Source organism: Aulonocara sp. 'chitande type north' Nkhata Bay, linkage group LG3, assembly GCF_057382095.1.
Source record: "Aulonocara sp. 'chitande type north' Nkhata Bay isolate Kocher_YH1m ecotype deep benthic linkage group LG3, A_spYH_male_GT1.1, whole genome shotgun sequence".
Classification (NCBI taxonomy): domain Eukaryota; kingdom Metazoa; phylum Chordata; class Actinopteri; order Cichliformes; family Cichlidae; genus Aulonocara; species Aulonocara sp. 'chitande type north' Nkhata Bay.
Window position 1 is genome coordinate 31,343,607 of NC_141346.1, and position 22,633 is coordinate 31,366,239.

At 42.0% G+C, this 22,633-nt stretch overlaps 2 protein-coding genes across 2 annotated transcripts in view; both read right to left on the bottom strand.

The window, feature by feature from the left end:
* Nucleotides 1-2,180: 2,180 nt before the first annotated feature.
* ankrd46b (ankyrin repeat domain 46b) lies at nucleotides 2,181-9,838 on the bottom strand. Its single transcript, XM_086276440.1, has 4 exons — nucleotides 9,712-9,838; nucleotides 5,330-5,672; nucleotides 3,404-3,562; nucleotides 2,181-3,079 (listed from the first exon to the last, which is right to left on the bottom strand). The coding sequence occupies exons 2-4, from the start codon at nucleotides 5,638-5,640 to the stop codon at nucleotides 2,863-2,865; spliced, it is 687 nt and encodes a 228-aa protein (XP_086132566.1). The 5' UTR covers nucleotides 5,641-5,672; nucleotides 9,712-9,838; the 3' UTR covers nucleotides 2,181-2,862.
* A 919-nt stretch (nucleotides 9,839-10,757) lies between these two features.
* The window catches only part of col4a6 (collagen, type IV, alpha 6), a 146,463-nt gene continuing 134,587 nt past the window's right edge, over nucleotides 10,758-22,633 (bottom strand). The window contains exons 32-49 of the mRNA XM_086276454.1: nucleotides 21,768-21,911; nucleotides 21,108-21,230; nucleotides 20,329-20,510; nucleotides 20,186-20,249; nucleotides 19,484-19,558; nucleotides 18,934-19,041; nucleotides 18,716-18,826; nucleotides 18,513-18,584; nucleotides 18,014-18,133; nucleotides 17,807-17,923; nucleotides 17,449-17,610; nucleotides 17,228-17,326; nucleotides 16,959-17,111; nucleotides 14,271-14,387; nucleotides 13,998-14,189; nucleotides 13,726-13,897; nucleotides 13,518-13,632; nucleotides 10,758-13,372 (exon numbers count right to left, since the gene is read on the bottom strand). Of these exons, the coding sequence (XP_086132580.1) occupies nucleotides 13,112-13,372; nucleotides 13,518-13,632; nucleotides 13,726-13,897; nucleotides 13,998-14,189; nucleotides 14,271-14,387; nucleotides 16,959-17,111; nucleotides 17,228-17,326; nucleotides 17,449-17,610; nucleotides 17,807-17,923; nucleotides 18,014-18,133; nucleotides 18,513-18,584; nucleotides 18,716-18,826; nucleotides 18,934-19,041; nucleotides 19,484-19,558; nucleotides 20,186-20,249; nucleotides 20,329-20,510; nucleotides 21,108-21,230; nucleotides 21,768-21,911 (2,387 nt within the window). The 3' untranslated portion in view covers nucleotides 10,758-13,111. The remainder of the gene's footprint in view (nucleotides 13,373-13,517; nucleotides 13,633-13,725; nucleotides 13,898-13,997; nucleotides 14,190-14,270; nucleotides 14,388-16,958; nucleotides 17,112-17,227; nucleotides 17,327-17,448; nucleotides 17,611-17,806; nucleotides 17,924-18,013; nucleotides 18,134-18,512; nucleotides 18,585-18,715; nucleotides 18,827-18,933; nucleotides 19,042-19,483; nucleotides 19,559-20,185; nucleotides 20,250-20,328; nucleotides 20,511-21,107; nucleotides 21,231-21,767; nucleotides 21,912-22,633) is intronic.

Consider the following 22,633-nt stretch of genomic DNA (forward strand, 5'->3'; position numbering starts at 1 on the left):
AGACAGCGAAAAAAGAAAGATGTTTGGACAGCATGTTCTAGGGCAGGAGTGTCAAACCTATGGCCGGAGGGCCACAATCGGCCCAGCAGAGACTCTAATCTGGCCCACTGGACAACCTTGGAATATGTGATGTTGGACATGAGATTCTGAATTGATAGTGTATTTTCTCTTTTACAGTTTGCATAAAAGAATCCCCCACTGCCATTCATACTACACTAAAACAATTAAGTAATAGATAAACAATAACACTTAAAACATAGAAAATGTAATTTTTTTGTGGGGGATTTTGTTTTTGTTATATATTCTGATTAAAATAAAAAGACTTTTTTTGTGAAATAACGTGAGTTACTTTCTTGAAATTTAATCACTACCATAACCTTTTGTTTTTATACTAGTGAGCACATCTTTGTACATCACTGCGGCAGTATTTCTACATCATGCAGTAAAACTGCATGAGTCATACTGTTCACACTGACACAAAGGGGAGTTTTTCTGGTTCTGCACCCTTGAGATCAAAGTGGGCCGTACGAGAGCCTTTACAATGAGTCTGACAATTAAGGTGATGTGCCATGGCTGATTTTTCTCATCAGATGACTGAACATGATGACGACTTACATGCAAAGGCCTGGTGAAGCTTATTAAAACTGAATATCCTCTTAGGTGTGACACTGCAAGGCAACGCATTCAAAGAGCAAAGTGTAAATGTAGAGTAACCTTATGCAGGTTTATCTGAAGCTTTGCCTTGTTTTGGTTTAGCAAGTCTGAATGTGTTTGGGCAGTGCATGGTTCACTGAAACCGTTATGTGGACTAAACATGACTTCAATTAATAATGGATGTCATATTTGCAAGGCCACCTGGGTTGGCTGGAAGACTGTTTCCTTAGCCTGGCAGGGCGAAGGACACTGTCTCAGCTGAACTATGGACACGCACACACATACACTTACACTGATAAGCACTCACTCATCCCCCTCCCCTTCCGACGCCTTCGATGTTTGTTGCCTCCTGGGGAACACGGGCGGGTCTGGGCCTGTGCTGGAGAGTCGGCGCAGTGTGTTGCCTGGGATTACTCCTCATCCCCTACCCACCCCTGTTGCTGGTCACGTGCTCTATAATGTTGTACTGTGGACATTTATGTGCTTTCTGTGCAGAGGAGTTTTTTTGTTTCCTGTTCTCATGCTGTCCTCCTATAGCCCAGCATGAGTAGAGGTCTCTTTTGTTCCTCTTGTACTTTCCCATTGCAGTGTACATTTCAGTGGTTTTTCTGTAATGCAACCGTTCTCTGACTTGTATCCCCATGTGATGTCTGTGTTGTGTGTGTAAGGTCGGGTTCATTCCACTGCAGGGCAACCTGCCACTGCATATGGTGAATAAAATTTGAACTTGCAGGGCTGTGTGCTATATTCACACTCAAACTAAAACCAGAATGTCAAAACAAAACTACTTCCCTTTAAATCATTTTTACCAAACATGTAGCCTACAGCACTTTACCACATTATGTAACGGAAAAAAGCGGTGACACATTTATGTACTGATATTAGTTGAAGTCAAACACATCACAGTCTTAGCCTTAATTTGACAGGATATTCTCTTTTCTAACAGGGCACATCCAGGGGAGGGTCTATATGTCACTAAAAAACAGGACAATAAACAGCCATGGGTGAGAGTGTGACATTGTCCATCTTTCTTCCTCAGTGAAACTGTTATTGTTCTGTGTGTCTCAAAGCTCTTCAACAGCAGTGGGTACGGGGTAACTGAACATTTGCAAATGAGTGTGAGCAAAAAGGTGGGTACAAATGACTGTACACTCAATGTGTACAATCACTGAATGAAAGTACGGCTTATACCTGAAAAAGCTTCCAGTAAGGCTTGATTTGCGGTCTTCCAACAATTTACGGTACAAACAAGAATCTCAAGTGTTTGTTTTTCTTTGTAACATCTTTCTTACCGTCACCCAGATCATTAAAATGCTGAATCATCAAAGATCAGTAACAGCTGAAGGTTTTCCCCCATTGGTGAGAGCAGGTTCTGTATGTATATTCATTTACAGCGAGTACTAATCCTGCCTGTTTCTACAGATTTGCAGTCTTTCCTGTTTTCTTTGCGCTTTGTAAAAAGCTCAGGTTAGCTGCTGTGTGCCAATAAAGTTTTGAGTTGGTAACAAAGTGACGCTCTAACCTGATGCAGATTACAGTCATGATTTTATTCATTTTGCACATTAAATGACTTCAAATGTTTGATGGAATAAACACTGAAAACCTTTAACAAAAGCACATTAAGATAAAATGAATATACAACAAAGTAAGAAGCATTAATCTGCTGCCATAATCCCAGTTAAACCTGAAGCTTCATCTAAACTCAGCCCAGGTGTTTCTCTGCAGTCGGCTCTGTTATCCTGACAAAACTGTTTCCCGTCAGAAAGGCTGCAGGTATTTGTGTGAAAGAAAGACAGCGAGGGAAAAATTCACACCAAAGACATTTGAATAAATAACAAGTGAGAGAAAACAATGAAAAGATACAAAACATCAGCAATATACAGCTTGTAACAGAGCAAACAGGGATGACATGACAAGTGTGAGGAAGAGGAAATGAGTCTATCAATGAGTCGAGGTGTTAGGCCACACATGAAGTCTCTGAGTCACCGCCCTCTCTCGTTAATCACCTAAAAATATTTATAATATTTTTAAAATTGCGTTGCTTTACTAACAGTATCATATGATGTTGTTAAGACCACAATAAAAAAGGATCAAATGTGGGCAACAAAGAAACAAAACTCTGGGTTTTTGTTCTATACACAAAGCTGAACGCAGACCTTCATTCATTTATTTTACTGCCTCTTCCGCACCCTTCTTCCCAGCCTTTACTCAGTGCACCAGCTCCAGCTGGCTGGTGGAGAAAGGCAGGACCCCACTGACGTAGTAGGCGATGCCCAGGGAGAGGAGGGCGATGACCACCAGCAACAGCAGGACCCTCCAAAAGCCCAGGTCCTCCACAAACTCCTGCCAGGTGGTCCTGAAGCTGGACAGGACGCCCTCGGTGCTCTGCAGGTTCGGGTTCAGTAAGGAGTGGCTCTCCATCGCACTGAGACACACACACACAGAAGTTTGTTATCGCTCACATGTAACTCTGTTCTTGTTCCTTTTTTCTGTGGTAAAGCTAAGAAAACCCACAATCAGTGTAGGAGCTAAAATGAAGATAGACCCTTCCAGAATCTCATTTTAAGTCTAATTTAAAGCAGGCACAGAACAGTTCTCTGGGTAAGTATTATTGCTCTTAAAGCTGTGTGAAGTCTTGCTTGAAACTCTACCTGCTTTGCAGGAGAGAGCCAATCAGGACAGATCATGCTTTGGCTGCATGATCTGTCCCGATTGGCTCTCCACCCTCTCTCCTTCCAGCTCTGCTCACCTCTCACTGTCAGCCATCTGCATGGTCTCCAGTTTGGAGTGGGCTCCTCTGTTGAAGCCTTTCACCTCCTGCTCCTCCAGCCCCTCCAGCAGACGAATAGCATCCTTGTTGACTCCGCGTCTCTTCGCCAGCACCAGAGGAGTCGATCCGTTGTGGTTACTGCAGTAAGAACAAAAGAAATCTATTATTTCTTTTATCCAACACACGAGTTTTGTATTAACTTGAACCAGGAAACCTCCATGATGTGAATATGCTGTTCCACAACTGTGCATACATAACTACAGTCACACATGTAGCCTGCAGATAAAAACAATATGATTAGTCTGCACAGTAGAATTAAAAGCTAATGTTTTAGTTAAGTTCAGCTGAAAACTGAAAGCACTGAATCCTTTTTAGTAATCCCAGCAAACAATGAGTCAGGTGGCCTTGGTACTGGCTTTGTCGTGGGTATGGGTGATTTACGTAACATCAACTCATAGCAGTAAGTGATGACCTCATTTAGTGAATTAAAACAATTTCACAACTCCCAAATATTCCCTGAAAAACCAGAACGTATCTAAGTGTTTGTGTCATATTTCAGCAGCTTCATCAGGGGCATCTTTCAGACAAGTCTAACAGTCTAAAAAGAGGGTAATCAGTACAGCAGCAGCATGAGGTCATCTCTTGTGTTTGCCATGGGGTGACTGAGATCTGTTAGCTTATCCGTATCCATTCATCTTGTAAGCATTTGAACACACACAGCAAAATGTGTACTATGTCTGACACTTTCAGACACTGGTTTAGATTTACATGCATGAAGAGTTCAGAGACTTCCTGTTGTGTTCATGCTCACGTGATCATTTTTGTGTCTGCTGGGGAGCGATATCACAGTACCAGCAAAAACACAAAGTCTGGTTTATTGCACTCTTCAGTTACAGGATTATTTATCAGAGCTTTAAAGTCTCCCAGAGAAACATCAGATATTCAGCTTTAGTTTGTTCACAACTTACTTGATAACCCAAAAGTTGGTAAAGGTGAAATGCTACTCATGGTGCCCAAGATGATAGTAAATGGTTGTGAAGGTTGAAGACGATCCATACAAAAGAAAAATGTGCGTGATCTAAAGGTTTTAACAATTTTCACATCTGGTGCAACCTTGACCCGATTTTCCCTCAAAATGAAATCAGCTCGAACTCTTATTGGTGTTTACCATCACACACGATTTGAACACAATAGTTTGAAAACTGCAAACAAACAGAACCAAATACTCCTCTCGTCTCCTCTGAGGGGAGCAACAGTGCACTCCCCCCGAGGGGACAGGAAGTCATTCGATTTGCTCTGCTGAGAGGTGAAAGGTGAATTCCACCAGTGGGATTTTAGCAGCAGTTACATAGAAAAGACTTATCTTTTAGTTATATTTCTTTCATTCATGAAATTTACGATACTTTGATTCAAATTCCCCAACTAACTTTATATATTTAAGATGCTCAATAAGCAGTTACAAAGAAAAAACAACCCAAATAACATTAAATGAATACTCTGACAGAATTAACACCAACCTCCGACTGAAGATTCAGAGTACTGCTGTCTGCTCAATTTTAAATTTGTTTCTTTTTGCTTCTTTTCTGTTGTCAGTTCTTTGTGGATTCAGATCATCTCTAGAGCAGCTTTGCTCATTGCAGTTTAATTTGAGTTTAGTGCTATTTTCATTCATTCAGAAATCTCTAAAGGGCAGATTTAAGTTGTTTAGAGAGGGTATTACAACCCAAACAGTCTCAGTACACCACATGGCTTTTAGCTTCTACCATATCAACATGAATCATGCATGACTACATGATTCTGAATAGTTGATATACATGAAATTAAAAGTGGAGTTAAAATGAGAGAACATTAAGTTGCTCAGGGTGGAAACAGCTCACTGTCATCACCTGAACTCTGAATTCTTACCAGATGTCGATCTTCAGCCCGTTGGACACCAGGAACTGTATCGTATCCACGTGGCCGCACAGGTGCAGCGCCGTATTCCCCTGATAATCCGTCGCCAGCAGATCGGCCCCGAACTTGTGCAAGAGGCGGCATATTTCCACGTTCCCTCTGGCGGCGGCTAGGTGGAGGCCGGTGCGGCCCCGGTTGTCACGGATGTTGGGGTCGCATCCGGTCTCTAGCAGCCTCTTGGCGAAGGGCAGGTCTCCATCGATGCACGACTGCAGCAGAGGCACGCTGGTCTGCGACGAGTCGTTGATGAAGACATAGGACATGTTCGAGTGGGTGTCCGAAAATTCCAGCGTACCTGAGACGGTGAACAAAGAGGCAAAATGTGGAGATGTTTTCTAAATGCTGAACTAAGATGCATACTGAGCTCCCTCTGGAAGCACTCCCACCCCACTCCACTCCACCTGCCTGCATCTGTCTCCCCTGTTAGAAAGAAGGGTGGTGTAAATTGAGCAGCAAGTGTTGAAACTTGTTTCCTCACTTTCTCTGATTTCTCTGCTTTTTTAAAGAAAAGAATTCAAGTTTCAGACTGGAAATACTGCTCCCTCTCCTCGGATTTCCATCACAATCCAAATCATCTTTTTTCTTCTTGCCTCATCTGAGAGTTAAAGTCACTGCACCTCATCTTTCTCTCGTCTAACTGGCATGACAGTTATTTAAAGTGAACCTGATTACTCGGCTGGCCTTTTGAAATTAAGCGTCAGGGATCAATGAGGTTGAGTCCATCTGCCAACTCTTAAGCACATTTATCAAACACATTTAAACTCCCTGTTTTCTGTGTTTGCATCTTTCACCACACTTTTTGATGAATCCTCCTCTCCTGCTTTCTCTTCACCATCTCTGAAACCTGCACTCCAGACTTGCTGAGTGATTTCTCATTTCTCCTTTCTTACATTAGCTCTTTCCCCTCTCTCACTTTCAGACAGCGAGTACTGCCACCTAGTGGCAAAGAATCACATAGCTCATAAGTTTTTTCTTTTTTTTCTTTAATTATGAAAGGTTTTATTCTGCATAGTTTTTACTGGAAGTTTTTTAAAAAAAAAGAAAACAGCAACAACAGTGTCGTCCAAAATTACAAATTTGTGTATTTTCCTCTTTTTAAAAAAAAAAAAATTATTCAAATAAATTAAGATATATTGAAGTCAAGGAGTATAACACCAGCAGTATTTATGGGGTACTTATTTAAATTTCAAGTCAAAGTCTGTGTCTAACAACTATTTACACTCACTGGCCACTTCGTTAGGTACACCTTGCTGCGAGTGCCAGATTAGTTATTTTGAATGTGGTTTTTGTAATGAATTTCTGTGTGTTTTCATTTGTACAGTCAGCCAGTAAGATCACTCTGACTTGGCGCAGTAGGAGTGCAGATTAAAGCCTTTCTCATGGGGTCTACCAGGCACTGTGTGTTTTCTGGGGGGCTGGAAAAAGTAGCAGCAAGAAGTGGTGATTTTGGGACCTCAGGTCATACTAAGTCCACATGTAGTGAATCTCACGTTGGACCGATCAACACTGCTCCAGCACCGTAAGTACACTAGCTAGATGATCTAGTTGATTTGGCTTTGCATCGTTTCTGTTGTTGAACTTCTGACTAGGGCTGGGCTGTATCATACTGTTCACGGTAATACCGGTGTAATTTTGGGCAACGATAAGAAAATGAAATATCGCCATAGAATATGGGTAAAATGCGCAGTGAGTTTGTTTACATACGCACATGGCGGCGACGCAGAATGAGAAGAGCGAAAGCGGATCGTTGAATGAAACAGATGAACCAGAATTGGTTTGTAAAAATGCAACTTCACTGGTGTGGAACTGGTTTAGCTTTCGTCCGTCAGACACACAACAAAGCACTATTTTTGGTAGAGCATGCTAGCGGGCCGTCATTATTACCGTGTTTTTTGGAAAATACGGCACACTTAAAATAAATCCTTTGATTTTTCTGAAAATTGACAGTGCCCCTTATAATCCTGTGTGCCTTATGTATGAATTCTGGTTGTGTTTACTGACCTCGAAACGATTTTATGTACACGGCGCTCGAAAATCTGTCAAATGTTTTAGTGCGACTTTGCTAAGCTACGAACCCCCACAGCTTGATGGATTGTCGGAGCATTACGGCTATCGTAGGCAGGAGCCTCGCGGAGTGATACGTACTGTGCTTCAACATAATATTACTGTATTGTGTGTGTATAACCTCTTTAAGTTTTGTGGATATTATACATGGTTATGCTGAGGATATGTCGGCCAATTTCCACTGGAAATGCCTTTTGGTTAAACTGTCAGCAAGGAATTTGCATTTGCACTGTAAAATTTTTATATAACTTTAATGCACATAAAAAACAGCTGCTTGTTTAAGTGAAAATACATTGATGGGGTTTTTTGCACTAATAAAGTTGTGGAGTTGTAAAGTATTTTGTCTAGTGTCAATTATATCGTCAGTTATATCGTTATCGCAAACTTTTAAATGTATATCGTGATAAATATTTTTGGCCATATCGCCCTGCTCTACTTCTGACTTCTTTGCTTGTTCACCCTTCATGGATTAACTGAAAACCCGAAGTTGAGTATTATTCGTCCAATTAACTAGACTGGAATGGACAAGTTATTCCCAAAACATGGAGTGGACTACCTTCTTTTTTTTCCTTTTTGAATGAGCAGAGTCGACTAATTCTTGACAGGCAGACAAAAGAGCATCATCCTTTGAAGCAGATGGGCTACAGCAGCAGAAGACCAGATTGGATGCAACTCCTGAGGGTACAACTCCCACTGGCTCACCAACTGAACATTTTTAACACCTTGCTGACTCTATGTTAAGTAGAGTTAAAGTAGTTCTGATGGCAGCTAAAAATCGGTGAGAAATCAAACAGTGGATCTTGTTGCTGTTCACTTCCAACTTTTTAATTTACCTTTTATACTTTTAAGCATTACAGCTACAGACACATGCTTTAACCAGGTATTAACAGATCAAATCATGGTCCCCACCACTGTGGGTGTTTGCTTTTCTTTTTTAAATCCAACCTCCTGAATGAGTCACACTGGCTCTACTCTGCCTGACCTCACACACACTATTTCAACTTCACACACCTATGGTCACTTATTGTTACTCAGCACTGTTTATTTATACCTGATGTTTGCCTTTATCACTCTGCCATCAAAGCACAAATTCCTTTGTGCTCTTATGCAAGATTATCTCCACTTGGCCTCTGTCAACAGTAATAACAGTTGATTCAAACATCGACTTTTAGCCCAGGTCAAACACAATTGTTTGGACAACGGGCTCGACCTCAGTCAGAGCAGTAAGTTAAAGAATAGAAAAATACAAATGCTGCTTAGAAAAGGCACAGATTTAACAAGATGCTGGAACCATTCTGGTCCACATTTGCATGATCAGCACCCCTAACCCCATCACACTGTATGGGGTGGCTGTTGCTCAGGCGGTAGACTAGATCATCTACTGACTGGAAGGTTGGCCAGTCTGCGTGTATCCTTGGGCAAGATACCAAGCTGTTCTTCGATGCATCCATTTGAGTATGAATGTGTATGAATGTTAGATAGAAAGCATTTCAAAGCATAGAGCAAGTGCTTGTATGAATGAGGCGTGTTGTATAATGGCTTTGAATGTCAGTCCAGATTTGTCAGCTGCACATTCATAATGAGAATCTGTCGCTCGACCACATCCCAAAGATGCTTGTTGAACTGGGATATGTTGACTGTGGAGGTCACCAACCATTTGAAGGTTGAACCCTTAATAACGAGACAAGTCAGTATGCAATAAACCTCCTCAGATCTTAAAAAAAGACAACTGGTGTAACCGTGGTAAATCTTGCGTGTATCTCTAGGCCTCTGTGGTTCAAGAAATATGAGTTTTAGTAAAGAAACCTGACACACAAAACATCTTGACGTCTAACCTTCTGAGTATTTGGACCCATCCGTGCACACCGCTCGTTACCACAAGTATCAATGACGCCTGTATCCGAGTATACGTTGTAATTAACAGGATACAACGAGCAGAATACAAAAAGCTCTCGAGAAATCAGCTTTCATGAATGTGTAGTCATTTTTTCTGGCTGTCGACTAACTATTTCACCTGGGAGGACAAATCCAACAGCACTGCATCCTCATCATCACACCTTAATCTTCATCCTGTACGAGAACTCTTTGCATGCAGTGACTTCTGCACACAACCACTAAATAAAACGTTAGGAGCTAGCGTTAGCCTGAGAGCTAACGTTGTGCACATAGCTGAAACGGCTCACAAATGTGCGATTCTCCGACCGTACAAGCACACAGGGCAACAGACTGCACATTCACACTCTCTGACGGCCCTCGGTTATTACACTCACCTGTTAATGGGACCCAAATAAGAAGAAAAAAGTCTCCTCGCTTTTTTGCGAGCTAATGCTGCTAACAATGTTGTTGTTGTGCTACGAGTTCCGCTTCTTCTTCTTCTTTTGAAAAGGTGAACTACCGCCACCTACTGGACTGGAGCGAAGGTTCTATCTATCTATCTATCTATCTATCTATCTATCTATCTATCTATCTATCTATCTATCTATCTATCTATCTATCTATCTATCTATCTATCTATCTGTGTTTTATTATTCCAATTTTAAATAGAAACATATAAAAATTATTAATGTGAATAAAAACTAAGAGGCAGAAACAGAATTTGTGATCTATCTCTTCTGCAATTTTCATTTCTGATATTGTTTTGGCCTTTTCCTTTTTGTAATAGTTGTTCTTAATTATTTTTATTTAATCACTTTTGCGCATCTTACATCATCATGGTCACATGGCATGGTAACTTTGGCCTTTTAATAAATTCTTTGAACTGTTTTCTTTCCAGGGTGTAGTGATTGATTAAAGCACACATCTGTAATGACTAAAAAAAAGGTATTCAGATGCACAAGTTTAATTTTAATTAGGATTTTCTCTAATCCACACATGGTCAAAAGTAGATTCCTCCACTAAGCTTTGGGTTAATGTCCTTTGCTAAGATGCTTTTGGTAAACAACATAAACAACCGCATACTTCCAGCTGGATTGGCCACTGTTCTTGGCAGCATGGCAGAGTTAATTAAAGGTTGTTGGTTTTCTGAGATGGACCATGGAGCCATTGGAAAGGCCTATCCCTTCTGTAAATGTCAGCCTGCTTTATCTATTCTAAAAACAGTTTTGATGTGTGTTTGGAGTCGTTGTCCTATCAGAACACCCAAATGTGCTCATGTTTCAACCGTCTTGCTGTATCTTCTATTGCTCTATTACATCCACTTTGTGAAATGAACCAGTACCACTGGCAGCAACATTTGGTTGTACAGATTTTATATTTAAATTCACTTCACTTCCTCATGTTGAGCTAAAAACAAAAAACATGCATTTGTTAAGTAGTTTTGAGACTTTATTTCAAAGTGTGTGAGCACAGAAACACACGTTACAGGAACAGACATGTTACGTTGCCACTTTTGATTTGTTATGGATCCTCTTTGAGGAAAACTGCATTTCTTTTCTGTCACTCAGGGATCTTAAAGCATGTTTCTCCATTTGGCTCTGAACGAGCGGTGAAGTCCAAACTGGCAATAAAGTGTGCTGTTAGCATCCTAAATCATCAGCGGTGAATATATCTCCCATATAAAAACACAGGCATGTTTTCCTTTCCATAAAATTTAATGTACACATCATTACCTTCCCATTCCCTCACTTCTCAGTAAATAAAACCAGGGGCTAGTGTCACGACTCAATAATTACAAATCTAGATTACAAAAAAAAGCAATACAGACACAAATGTACTATGTGGCACAGCGTTAAAGTCAGGGCTACCAGCAGAGAGAGACGTGCTAGAGGTCGTAGTGGTTACAAGTCATGCTGTAGCTTCCACTGTCCAAGCACAGATGAACCTGTTTGACTCAGAGGAAAACCAAATTTAATGCAAAAACAGATACAATTTCAAATTTTTTGTGTGTTTTTGTATTTGTTTTTGCAAAATCTATATTTAAAGGCACAGAATTGTCCTTTTGCCATCTTCTTACCTGTCCGAGGACACAAAAACAAAAGAAAAGAACCGAGTAACAACATCATAGACCTTTGCGCTAACATGATTTGCTGAAAAATACAGTAAGCACTATGTACAGCAATAATTCATCTATCAGAGAGCGTGTGTTTTGTGTCTTTTTGCAAAATGCAAGCGAATGGCAGCCTTAAAAAGTGTGATATAATCAAAAGAAATACTTGTTTGGTCGCAGCATAGAGAAAACCTGTGAGAGTGGAGGTGGAGATATGTATGCCCCTTTGATGTTCTGAACCATCTGTGTCCACATCAGTGCAATAACAACAGCTCTCTATTGTCATTTCAGCTGTTGCACAGAAATCTGACTTGACCTTTAAAGTCATACTAACGGTAACGTAGCAGCAACCTGAGAGTCCCACTGTGAAATGTACACAGGCTTACGTGAAGCTTACGCTGGGACTTTGACATGTTTAGGAATACTTTAGATTGTTTCTAAGTTCCTTCTGTTCCCCAAACAGATGATGCTTCTCACCTTCTATATGAAAACCAGCACTTAAAGAAATGAAACTTGCTTTGTTTATGTTTTTTTGTTGGAGTCCAATAAAAAAAATACTTCTAGTCTTTTTTTGTTTATGCAAAAAATAATTTGCTAATGAGTTATAGTTTTCCACAGATTTTTTAAATCTTTCCATGAAGCTAAAACTCCTTTAATTCACACGTCCGATTGTAAGGCACCAAAAAATAATCCAAATATCACAAAAACTTAAAAACAAAGGATAGCTTCAACGCCATTTTTACCTCAAGCAAGTCACATGTCTTGGCAAGTTGATTTTCAAACCAATAATGAAGTGGCCGACATCAAATATACTGCAGGTATTGATGCAACACATGAAAAAATCCCCAGTGTGTTTACAGTGGGCACCTTCGTGATGCTAAACTGCCGTAGAATAAAAAGTTTATGAAGAAAACAGGTTTCATCTTCCCAAAGATGGGATTTCAGTGAAGCTTTATATCTGCTTTGCTCAGATCAGCCCAATAAGATAATGCAAACTCGCTTTAAAACCTTAAAATCAACCAGCAATCTGTAATTTTACTCTCATCTCACATTAAGCTCTTATGTACCCACTTCGAACGTGATCAGCCCATTGAAAAGCATTTGTAGGCTTGTCTGTCCCAGAGATATGACAGTCAGACGTCAGAGTTGGTGTAGAGACTTTCTGCCTGCTGTCAGTATCTATGGGAGCGACAAGAACCAATAACGACCAACTTCCTGAGCTGATAACCTTTAAATTGGGTGCTTAACGTGTGTGCGGGGCAGTTGTTTGCTAAATGGGGGTGGGGGCACTCTCCGAGGTAGCCGAGAATGATTCTCGCTGACATCTGTCACAAGAAAGCTGACACGTAATAAACACATACATAAACAATAGCACCATTATCAGTGATAATCTCGAGAAGATCGCTCACACTGGGACTCTTCTCTTTCCTCCTCCTACCTCCAGCTTCTTCTTCTTCTTTTTTTAAAAGCCGTTCATTCCTACAGGGGATTAAAAAACTCTCAAAATGGGGCCGATGTTGCTCGACTCGATTCTGAAACCATCACAGCACAGGAGAAAGGTCCATTCAGTCAGTCACGTGTTCTTTTTTAAATCCATCTCATCCTCCATCATAAATTCTTGAAATGTTAGTGAATCCCCTCCTGATGTTTCCCCGCCTCACTCCTCCATCTTTCACCTTTGCCTACTACAAGATCTTGCTGCACACTTGGCAGCGGCTGACTCTGGAGCGCTCCTGGCCTCCCTTCAGCGTCTCCTTGGCTGGCGAGAAGGTAAACTCATTTTCTGGATCCACGGTTGTCAGCCAGAAGCTGTATTTATTGGCAAAGTAGTGGCAGGTGCCCCTGGCGCCGTTGCACTCGATGAACGGAGTCGCCCGGAAGTCCTCCAGACAGGAACCAGGAGACACCAAGGACTGACCGCCGCCCTCTGCACCAGCTGCTGTGTGCTGTGTCAGAAATGAAAGGACATTTTTTTTAAATATGACATCTCTGAAGACAATTTGGCAGTATGCAGAACCATGGGGAGAAATAACCTCTTCATCTAATTGCTGGTCTAAATCTGTTTGGTAGAAGCTGCCATTAACTACGTACCATTAGGAAGGAGTATCCTATCCAGAGACTCCTCCAGCCGATAGGACAGTTGGGGATTGTCATATCCTGACTGTGGACCGCCACTGCCTGAGATGGAGCCTCACATACTGAACACCTGTGTTATTCATATAATCAGATGAAAGCTTCATTAATTGTATGCACATGTATATGACAGGCAGCTTGACTAAAGTAACACAGTGTACAATACCTGCTGATGTAAGGTCTTATCTCCTCCTTTTCCACGGGCATCATGGGTATGGATGCGGTCGTGGAGAGCCAGTAGGATTTATCATTGCGGCTAGCGTAGTAGCAAATCTCGCTGGGCGAGCAGTAGAGGAAGGGGATCGTGTTGAACCTGGGGAGACACGACCCCGGCTGACCTGAAGAGACAAAGGGAGGTTTTAAACCTTTAATTTTGCCCCACAAAGACTGCTATAACTAGTATTTATGGTTCATAAGAGCCTGACAGTGTTTTCATACCGAGGTCTTGGTTGTGTGCCTTCTCCTGTCCCTCTACATACAGCAGACTGTAGCCCTCCCACAGTTTGGCCATGCCTTGAGGACACATGGGAACCTGGGAGCTCTGGCTGTGCTTAACCAGAGTGTAGCCGATGCTGTGGCTGCGGCCGACGCTGCCGGGAATGCCGCGAGGGCCAATTGTACCAGGAAACCCTGAAGAAGACGGGGGAATGAATAAGAACATGCTAGAAGTGATAAGCTATTAAAAAGTCGAAGATAAACAAAAATCCTGACCTTGTGCTCCTGGGGATCCAGGAAAACCAGGAGGTCCGGGATCCCCAAGAGGTCCTTGAAAACCAGGAACTCCAGTCCTGCCCAGTCTACCCGATGGACCAGGGTTCCCCACAGTACCTGCAGCAGGAGAATATTTTACACTGCTTATCATTCATTTTTCATCTTCTCACTTTATTATTGTTTTTTCTCTCTCTGTACATTAAAACATGCCAGATTAGCTGCATATTATTTATACTGATGTTGGGGGAAAGTAGATTTTAAAACTCTATGTTAAAAACATTTGCCTTCTTTCACTTTGTTTGCATTTGAATGGAAGCAAACTAGCTTACCCTAAGCTGAACAAACAGCTCCTGTTTCCTGCAGGATATGAAGGATAACGCTCCTCCAATGCTATCTTATTGTGATGGAGGGATTTGTGTGTCGTAGAAGCTATGTTGTTGGTGGCAATTAACCTCTGGTATGTTCTCCCAAAGCAACTTATTCTGGGTGAAAAGGGTAAACTAAGTTTGAATCACGCAAACCATTTGGATCATTGTTCCTTGGCTGGGCTGGAGCTAAAAAGGCCCCATACTTGAGCCAAGCCTAGAGGAGAACATTGTCAGCAAGTGAATGGTGGTCAGGGTTTAGCCCATGAGGCCACCCTTCCTGTGGACACATTACTTGCAGGAGGAGTCTGATGCAGAGTGGATTAGGCAGTGGTTGAAAGTCTGTGGTTGGTGGTCTGATCCCGAGTTGCTAAAACTGACTTTGGGTACATGAAATGTCACTAGCCTGAGCTAGTGCTTAAGGCCAAGAGATACCGGCTTGATATAGTGGAACTTGCCTCAATGCACAGGTTGGGTTCATAAACAGTTTCATGCAGAGTTGTTGTACTTTGCTCCACTCTGCAGCTGCCCTTGGTGAGAGCTGTTGAGTATACTTGCAATCCCTTGGCTGGGTACATGCACATTGGGAGTTTTCTCTAAAGGACGACAGGCTCGGGGACCTGACTGTCGTTTGCGCTTATGTGTCAAATAATAGTTCAGAGTACACAGCCTTCTTGGGTTCCCTGAGTGGGGTGTGGAAAAATACCCCACTTTGTGACTTCATTGTCCTTCTGGGGGACAATGACAGTGTGACCTTGGGTATAGTGTGACTGGGAGAAACAGTCTGTCTGAACCCGAAAGGTGTTCTGTCATTGGACATCTGCTCTAACGACAGCTTACCCTTACTGAGCGCCATCTTCGAATATATGGGAGTCCATTAGTGGACCTGGCACTGGGACTTCCTGGGCCGAAGGTCAATGATCAACTTTGTAATTGCATAATCAGATATGTCAGATATGCCGCTGTATGTTCTGGAGACTCGGGTGAAGAGAGGAGTAGAGCTGTCGTTAGAACGAGCTGGACCAGGTGGCAGGTTGGAATTTTAGACAGGACAGGCACACACAAACAGACAGCAAGGGTGTGCTGGAAACATTCGGCAGAGCCCCGGGTCCCCTTCAAATCCCACCTGGGGCAGTTTATGGCAAAAGGAGACATGGAGAGATGAGAATTAACACCTTGTTACGTTTCGGTGTTGTCGGTGTGTTGTTTTTGGCGTGACTGTTATGTGTTTCCTGTTTTACTTTGAAAGTCTGTGTTATCTTAGTGTTTTCAATTTACGTTTCCCTGTCTCGTCAGTTCTAATTTGCCCCAGCTGTGTTTCCCTCCTGTTGTCCATTTTCCTGATTGCTCCCTCTATGTATTTAAACCCTGTGTTTCAGTGTGTCATGGTCGCGATCTCCCCCGTGTTGTAAATAGTTTGGTGTAAATAGCTAGTTTGTTGTAAATAGCTGTAAATAGATTTGTCGATACTTTTGTTTTGGGATTTTGGTGGTGAGCTTTAGTGGGGGGTTTTTTGTGTGTGTTTTTTTCTTTATTTTTACTTTTTTTCGTGTTGCACTCCGGTTGCCTAGGCCGGGGTGTAACAACCTCAAAGTTCAAGGCCATGGTCCTCAGTTGGAAAAGCGTAGAGTGCCTCTTTGGGGTAGGGGACAAGTAACTTCCCTCTTATATCTCTGGGTCTTGTTCACAAGTGAGGGGAGAGAGGAGCAGGTGGCTGACAGATGGATTCAGGCTGCATCTGCAGTGATGTGAATGCTGCATTGGTCCATCATGATAAAGAGAGAGCTGATTTACTGGTCAATCTACATTCCTACTCTTACTCATGAATAAGGCCTGGTCAAGAGCTCTGGGTAGTGACTGAAAGAATCAGATCGCAGATACGAGAGGTGGAAATGAGCTTTCTCTCAAGAGTTGTTGGGTTCAGCCTTAGAGACAGGATGAGGAGCTCAGCCACTTGGAAGAGACTTGGAGAAGTCCCTTACTACTCCTTGACATTGAAAGAAGCCAGTTGAGGTAGTTCAGGCATCTGACTAAGGTCCGTCCCAGGTGCTTCGTAGGTGAGGTGTTCTCAGTGAGGGCCCTGAGGCAGATTGAGGACATGCTGGAGAGATTACGTATGTTGGCTGGCTTGGGAAAACCTCGATGGACCCACCCAAAAGAGCTGGAAGAAATGACTGAGGAGAAGGAAGTCTGGATGTCTCTGTTATAATGGTGCCCCCGTAACTCTGTTCAGGTTAAGTGGATGCAGATAGATGGATGCATGCATGCAAAGATGGATGGATATAATTAATAAATTTACACTTTGTTTGTGTCTTCAACTCACCTTTACGCCCAGGAAAACCAGACTGACCAGGCTCTCCAGGGTTACCAGGGCTTCCTCTTTCACCAGGGAAACCTGGATCACCTTGTGGATATGGCCCATTTGGCAGTGAAGCTGGAAATATGACTCCAGGCAAACCTTTTGGACCTGGAAACCCTGGAAGGGAAAGGGTGGAGAAAAAGAGGGATGGAGGAAAGATAAAGGGTAGAAGAAAATTAAGAAGAAATTGTGGGAAAAAGAGTGGGGGAAACTAAAGACTTATGCTGTCCTACCTCTAATTCCTGCCGTTCCTTTGCTTCCAGGAAAACCAGAGTCACCTCTAAAACCCTGGACACCAGGAATTCCAGCAAAACCACCATCACCCTTTTGTCCTGAAGGGCAAATACATAATGTTTCAGTTTATCTTTTTTTTAATTGAAAACATATAGGAGCAAACATAGAAAAGAAGAAGCAGCATTTTTAGTTCATGCCATGTATTTTAGCCATACTCCACCTTTTAAACCAGGTCTGCCAGGGAATGCAGGACCTCCAGGTAATCCTGGTTCACCCTTTGTACCAGGGTTCCCTGGGAAGCCTGGCAGACCAGGGTCACCTCTGTCTCCCTGAGCTGTGCCTGGACCAGGTGGGCCGGGAAGACCTGGAGGACCTTGGACACCTGTAAGAAAGAAAAAAGGAGAGGAAGAGAGAAATTCAATTCAAGGAAGGTTGAATAAATTAACGTTAAAGGGAAAAGAAAGAAAAACTAAGCATAGAAAAGTATAGGAGAATATAAAGGGAAAAAATAAAAAAATGTGAAAAAAGAAGAGAATGGAAAACAAAATCATCAAAATTGATTAAGGAAATGTATTTACCATACTGTCCATCCAGTCCAGGGAGACCTGCATCTCCTGTAGGTCCAGGAAAGCTTTCTATTGATCTGGGTCCAGGAGGTCCAGGGATACCCGGGCTCCCTTTCAATCCAAAAGGACCTGATATACAGAAAGTAAAAAAATCTATTGCTATATATATTATTGCACATTGAATCTGCACATTTTTGATTTCATTGAAGTCTATTTCACCTGGTTCTCCTCTTTGTCCTTTTTGGCCGGGATACCCTGGAACACCGGGTTGGGAAACACCTCTTTCTCCCTTCAACCCTGGACTACCAGAAAGGCCAGGGCTACCTCCCAGAATTGCACCTAGATAAAAAAAACACAAAGTCGTTAAATCTTTCATCTTTGCAAGCCTAAAACAATCAGACGTATGTTGACCCTGATGAAGAGGGCGAAAAGGTTGAGCTTTGCCAAAGCAGTATGCCTCACAGCTTTGAATAATGAACTTTTCTGCAGACACACAAAGGGCCAAAATGCAAAACTGCTCATCTTTCCTCAGTTATCGAGCCATAACTACTTGATACATTCATCTATTCTTACTGGATCATGCTAAGATTAGCTTTAGCTTTGGATTATCTGGCTTATTGTACATCTCATTTTGGTTTACTGAGTACTGAGTGAGTAGTGAGCTGTGAAATAAAGCAAGAAATATAGAATCAGCTGGTGTGTGAAATGTGATTCTTGCCTGGGTTTCCAGGCAGGCCTTTAGGTCCTGCTAGGCCATTAAGGCCATCCAAACCAGGTGGTCCGGGAAAACCTAAAATAACAAAAATAAAACAAACAAACAAAACATTAAAAACACTGGAAAGACCATTTTTTTAACCTCATTTGGAAAAATCATTGTAAGATTAGTGTATGAATGTAGTGGATTTTCTTTTTTCCTTTCACCTTTAAACCCACGATTTCCAAGGAATCCAGGCCGACCAGGAAGCCCATCAGGCCCCCTTCCTATTCCTGGCAATCCAGGCTGACCTTTTGGTCCAGGGAAACCAGGAGAGCCTGCAGAGAAGAAAAACGACATCTCAACACTTTCTGTAAATACAAATCTCTACGACGTCATGAAGGAATTACTGCAACAGGACTTTGTTTTCTTAGGAGTTACTCACCCATTATTCCATACCGTCCCTGTTCACCAGGAATCCCCTTCTGTCCGAGGAAACCTGGATTTCCTGAAAATCCATTATTGCCAGGTTCACCAACTTTCCCTTGGTCGCCTGTCGACATATTTAAAATGTTATAAAACTTCTGAAGAAATCAGAGATTGGAGACCAACTCTGATCTCCCAAAAAGCTTGTCCCACAGTACTAAGAATTTCTTCACCTGCACTAAATATATTTATTTTACTAAAAATAAAACATAAAGGAAATGTAAATTCTGATCCATGTCAACAAGTTTATAAAATATGACAACAACAAGACTACAAGTGATGTGATGCTGAATGCTTTTCTTTATTTACAGAGATGTGAAAAGGGAAAGACCATCTCTGAATCGAGGAGGGGGCCTAGGGGTACATCTTTCACCATCCTACAATGCTGTGATTGCAGCCGTTCCCCAACTCTCTGTGAATGGTACTCATGGCCATTGATCAGCAAGTGGTTGCTGATCAATGGCCATGACAAATAAAGTTTCACCGTAACCGAGTAAGGTGAGTCTTACCTGGGATCCCTGAATCTCCTTGTCGGCCTTTAAGTCCTGGTGCTCCAGGATAACCAAAAGTTTCTCCAGGTAGTCCTAAGAGAAAAAAGCATTTAAGTCAATGGATGTTTGATTTGATTATGAACAGATGTAAAGAAGATGTTTATCACTGATGGTAGACTTCATATGTACTAGTGCTGTGCGATATGAACAAAATCTCATATCCTGATATAACACATTTATCGTCCCGACAACGATATAAATCACAAAAATGTAACATTTTCTGTAAATTCTGTGAATCTCGGGCCACTTGCGTGAAGCTGGGTGTCGTGTACCTTATTTGAGGTATTTTTATTAATGCATACTCCAAAATTTGACGTTTGAGAATACTGTATATTATCATCGCGTCAGTTTATTTTGAAAAGTTGGAACAGGATCTTCGGCTTTATTGTGACACTTTTATGTGGAAAATAAACAAGCGGATGGCGGAGCCACATGCTGCAAACAACAATGCATGAAAACAGTCGCTTGCCCATGCATAGTGCGTTTTTTTTAAATAGAAGAGAACGTGAGAACTATTAGAAATTAATATAGCCACTACAATATTGCCGTAAACAGTTTATTTTGGGACACAACGAAACAAATGATAGTGTAATACAGATGTTCTCATATCATCATCCGATGCATATCGTTATATCCAACAGCACTAATATGTACTCTTACCTTTGGCACCAGGCCGACCAACTTCTCCAGGCCTTCCAGATAAACCTGGAAAGCCATTATTGCCCTAAAAACAAACAAACAAACATCCGAATTTTAATCTCTGGCTGGCAAAATTTGCTACATGTATATGCATCTTTTCTTACTTTTGGTCCCACAGTGCCAGGGAATCCCATAATTCCAGATTCTCCTTTTTGTCCAGAGAAGCCTGGAAGTCCTGTTTCCCCAGAAAGGCCAGGTTCTCCCGGCAGCCCTTTACTCAGATCAGGGAAACCAGGAGCTCCAGGTCGTCCTGGACGACCAGGTGCACCTGGCTGACCCTTGTCACCTGTTAACCCAGAGAAAGATCAGAGTTTGTAACACAAGGTGATGGATGTTCACAGCAGCAAAAAGCAGTTAAATTCTTCATTAGAGAGCCTACATTTTGCAGAAGTGCGAACAGCTGCAGTTCCTCTAGTGGGAACTTGGGGCTGGCTCTGAAGGTCAGTATCTGGAGACTCCCGTATCAAAATGCTAAACTTTACAGCATGTTTTCAGCATGTAACAAAATGCTGTTTTAGGGGTTTACTGATAATTTCCCCCTTCTTTAAGAGCACAGTACAGATATTTTGTTTGTTTGTTAAGCTGAGAGGTATCCCAACACAGGCAACCGTAGATGCTCTCTGTCTGCGAGGCAGTATTTCCACTAATCTGAGTCACTGCCCCGGCCCTCTTTATTGTGTTGGTCCTCTCAGCTTCATCCACCAATTCAGTGTTAAAGTCCTCATCTATGAAAAAATTTCTTATTTTACAAAATATGTAACAAATATGAATCTCTTCTCTAAACGATTTAAAATTCACCAGAAGATCCTAATAAAGTCTGCAGTTAATTTATGCCCTTCAGATTATCCGGTGACGTTCTGAAAGAAACAAAGCACCATGTTACCTCTGGGTCCGGTAAAGCCGGAAAGGCCGGTTATTCCAGGGTCTCCGATGTCTCCTTTCTCTACAAGCTCAGCTGAAAAAGGTCTACCAGGAAATCCGGGTGGACCAGGTAATCCTCTGTCACCTGCCAAAGTAAAAACAGAGGAATGTTGGTGCAAAGCCAAAGTTCATGCAACTTGATTGATAAATTCTTGGCCCTGAAAGATAACCAAAATGTTGATGACGTGGTTCCAAAACAGGGGTCCCCATCATGAGAGACGGTTGTTGTGGTGGTTCAACCAAACACAGTCTTTGAAAAACTTCTCATGGTGCCCAAAATTTAGGATGAGCATCTAATGGTGTGAGCCCTGCAGAAACCTACCAACCAATGGGAATGCCTTAGGACAAATGGAATTCAAATGTACAAAACTAAATATCTGGGATGCCATTAAAAGTCTAACTTGTTCATGTGAGATTGTTTGCAGCAAGTGCCCTTTAGATGCTGTTGTGACAGAGCCAAGTATTAGGCGGGAACAAAACAAACAGTGGGGGAATTGTAGCCATGCTTAGCCATGTCACACAGTTTGCCTCATGATAACCTCAAGGAGTAGCATTAGCATTGCTAATTCATTCTTTTATTGGCCCAGGATCAGTACACTTATTCCTGTGGGGGATATTTTACCTTTAGTTCCAAAGAATCCAGGCGACCCAGGGCGTCCATTTGCTCCAGGCACTCCAGGCTGTCCTTTCACTCCGGGAAATCCTGAACTGCCAGGAGGTCCTGCAAATCCAGGGAAGCCCATCATTCCTTGGATGCCTCTGTCACCTGTGGAAATTAGCATAGTTAGTCACTATTATGATATCTGTAACAAAGCAGAATGGCAGTGACAATGTGAGTAATACTGGACAGGTAACTGAAACATATGAAGCAGAGAAAAAAAGTGAAACGTTTGCCCGTCATTGGTTGGCTCTATTGCGCTAATAAGAATTAAAATGAACTGAGAGGTCGTGCTTCCCTTAGGCAGCATCATTCAAGGGTACAGCACACATTTTCTTTGTTATTCAGATGGCACTCAGGTTTATCTATCCTCGAAGCCTGACGACACAAACCTGCAAAAGTGTGCGTTAAACGGCAGGAATGTCTTACAGACATACAGACTTGTTGACCTCTAACTTCTGATGAAACTGAGGTCATTGCACTTGGCCCTAAAAATCATGCAAACATATTGTCTAACCTAATTATCTGGGCTTCTACTAACACTGTGAGATATCTTGGAATTGTTTGACTAGAATTTGTAATTCATGGTTGTCAGGCTGTCTTAAAAACTCCCTGAACAATCTTAAAAAAGTAATCTTGTTCACCACCTCACCATGATCAGTACATTGCAGCACTGACCATATTACTGATGTTCGTACAATGGTGATATGAATTCCCCAACCATGCCTTTATAATGTGGGAGTCAACCAGTAGGATCACTCTGTCCATCATCATAGTCAGTAAAGTCATGATCAACATCTAACATGACACTACTAAAAATGACAAATGTG

Bases quoted from the DNA above. Each gene is read 5' to 3' on its own strand.
- ankrd46b (XM_086276440.1), bottom strand. From the start codon at position 5,640: ATGTCCTATGTCTTCATCAACGACTCGTCGCAGACCAGCGTGCCTCTG. The intron at 3,563-5,329 runs GTAAGAATTCAG...TTCTTACTGCAG, and splicing joins GGGCTGAAGATCGACATCTG to TAACCACAACGGATCGACTC. The intron at 3,080-3,403 runs GTGAGCAGAGCT...TGTGTGTCTCAG, and splicing joins CAGATGGCTGACAGTGAGAG to TGCGATGGAGAGCCACTCCT.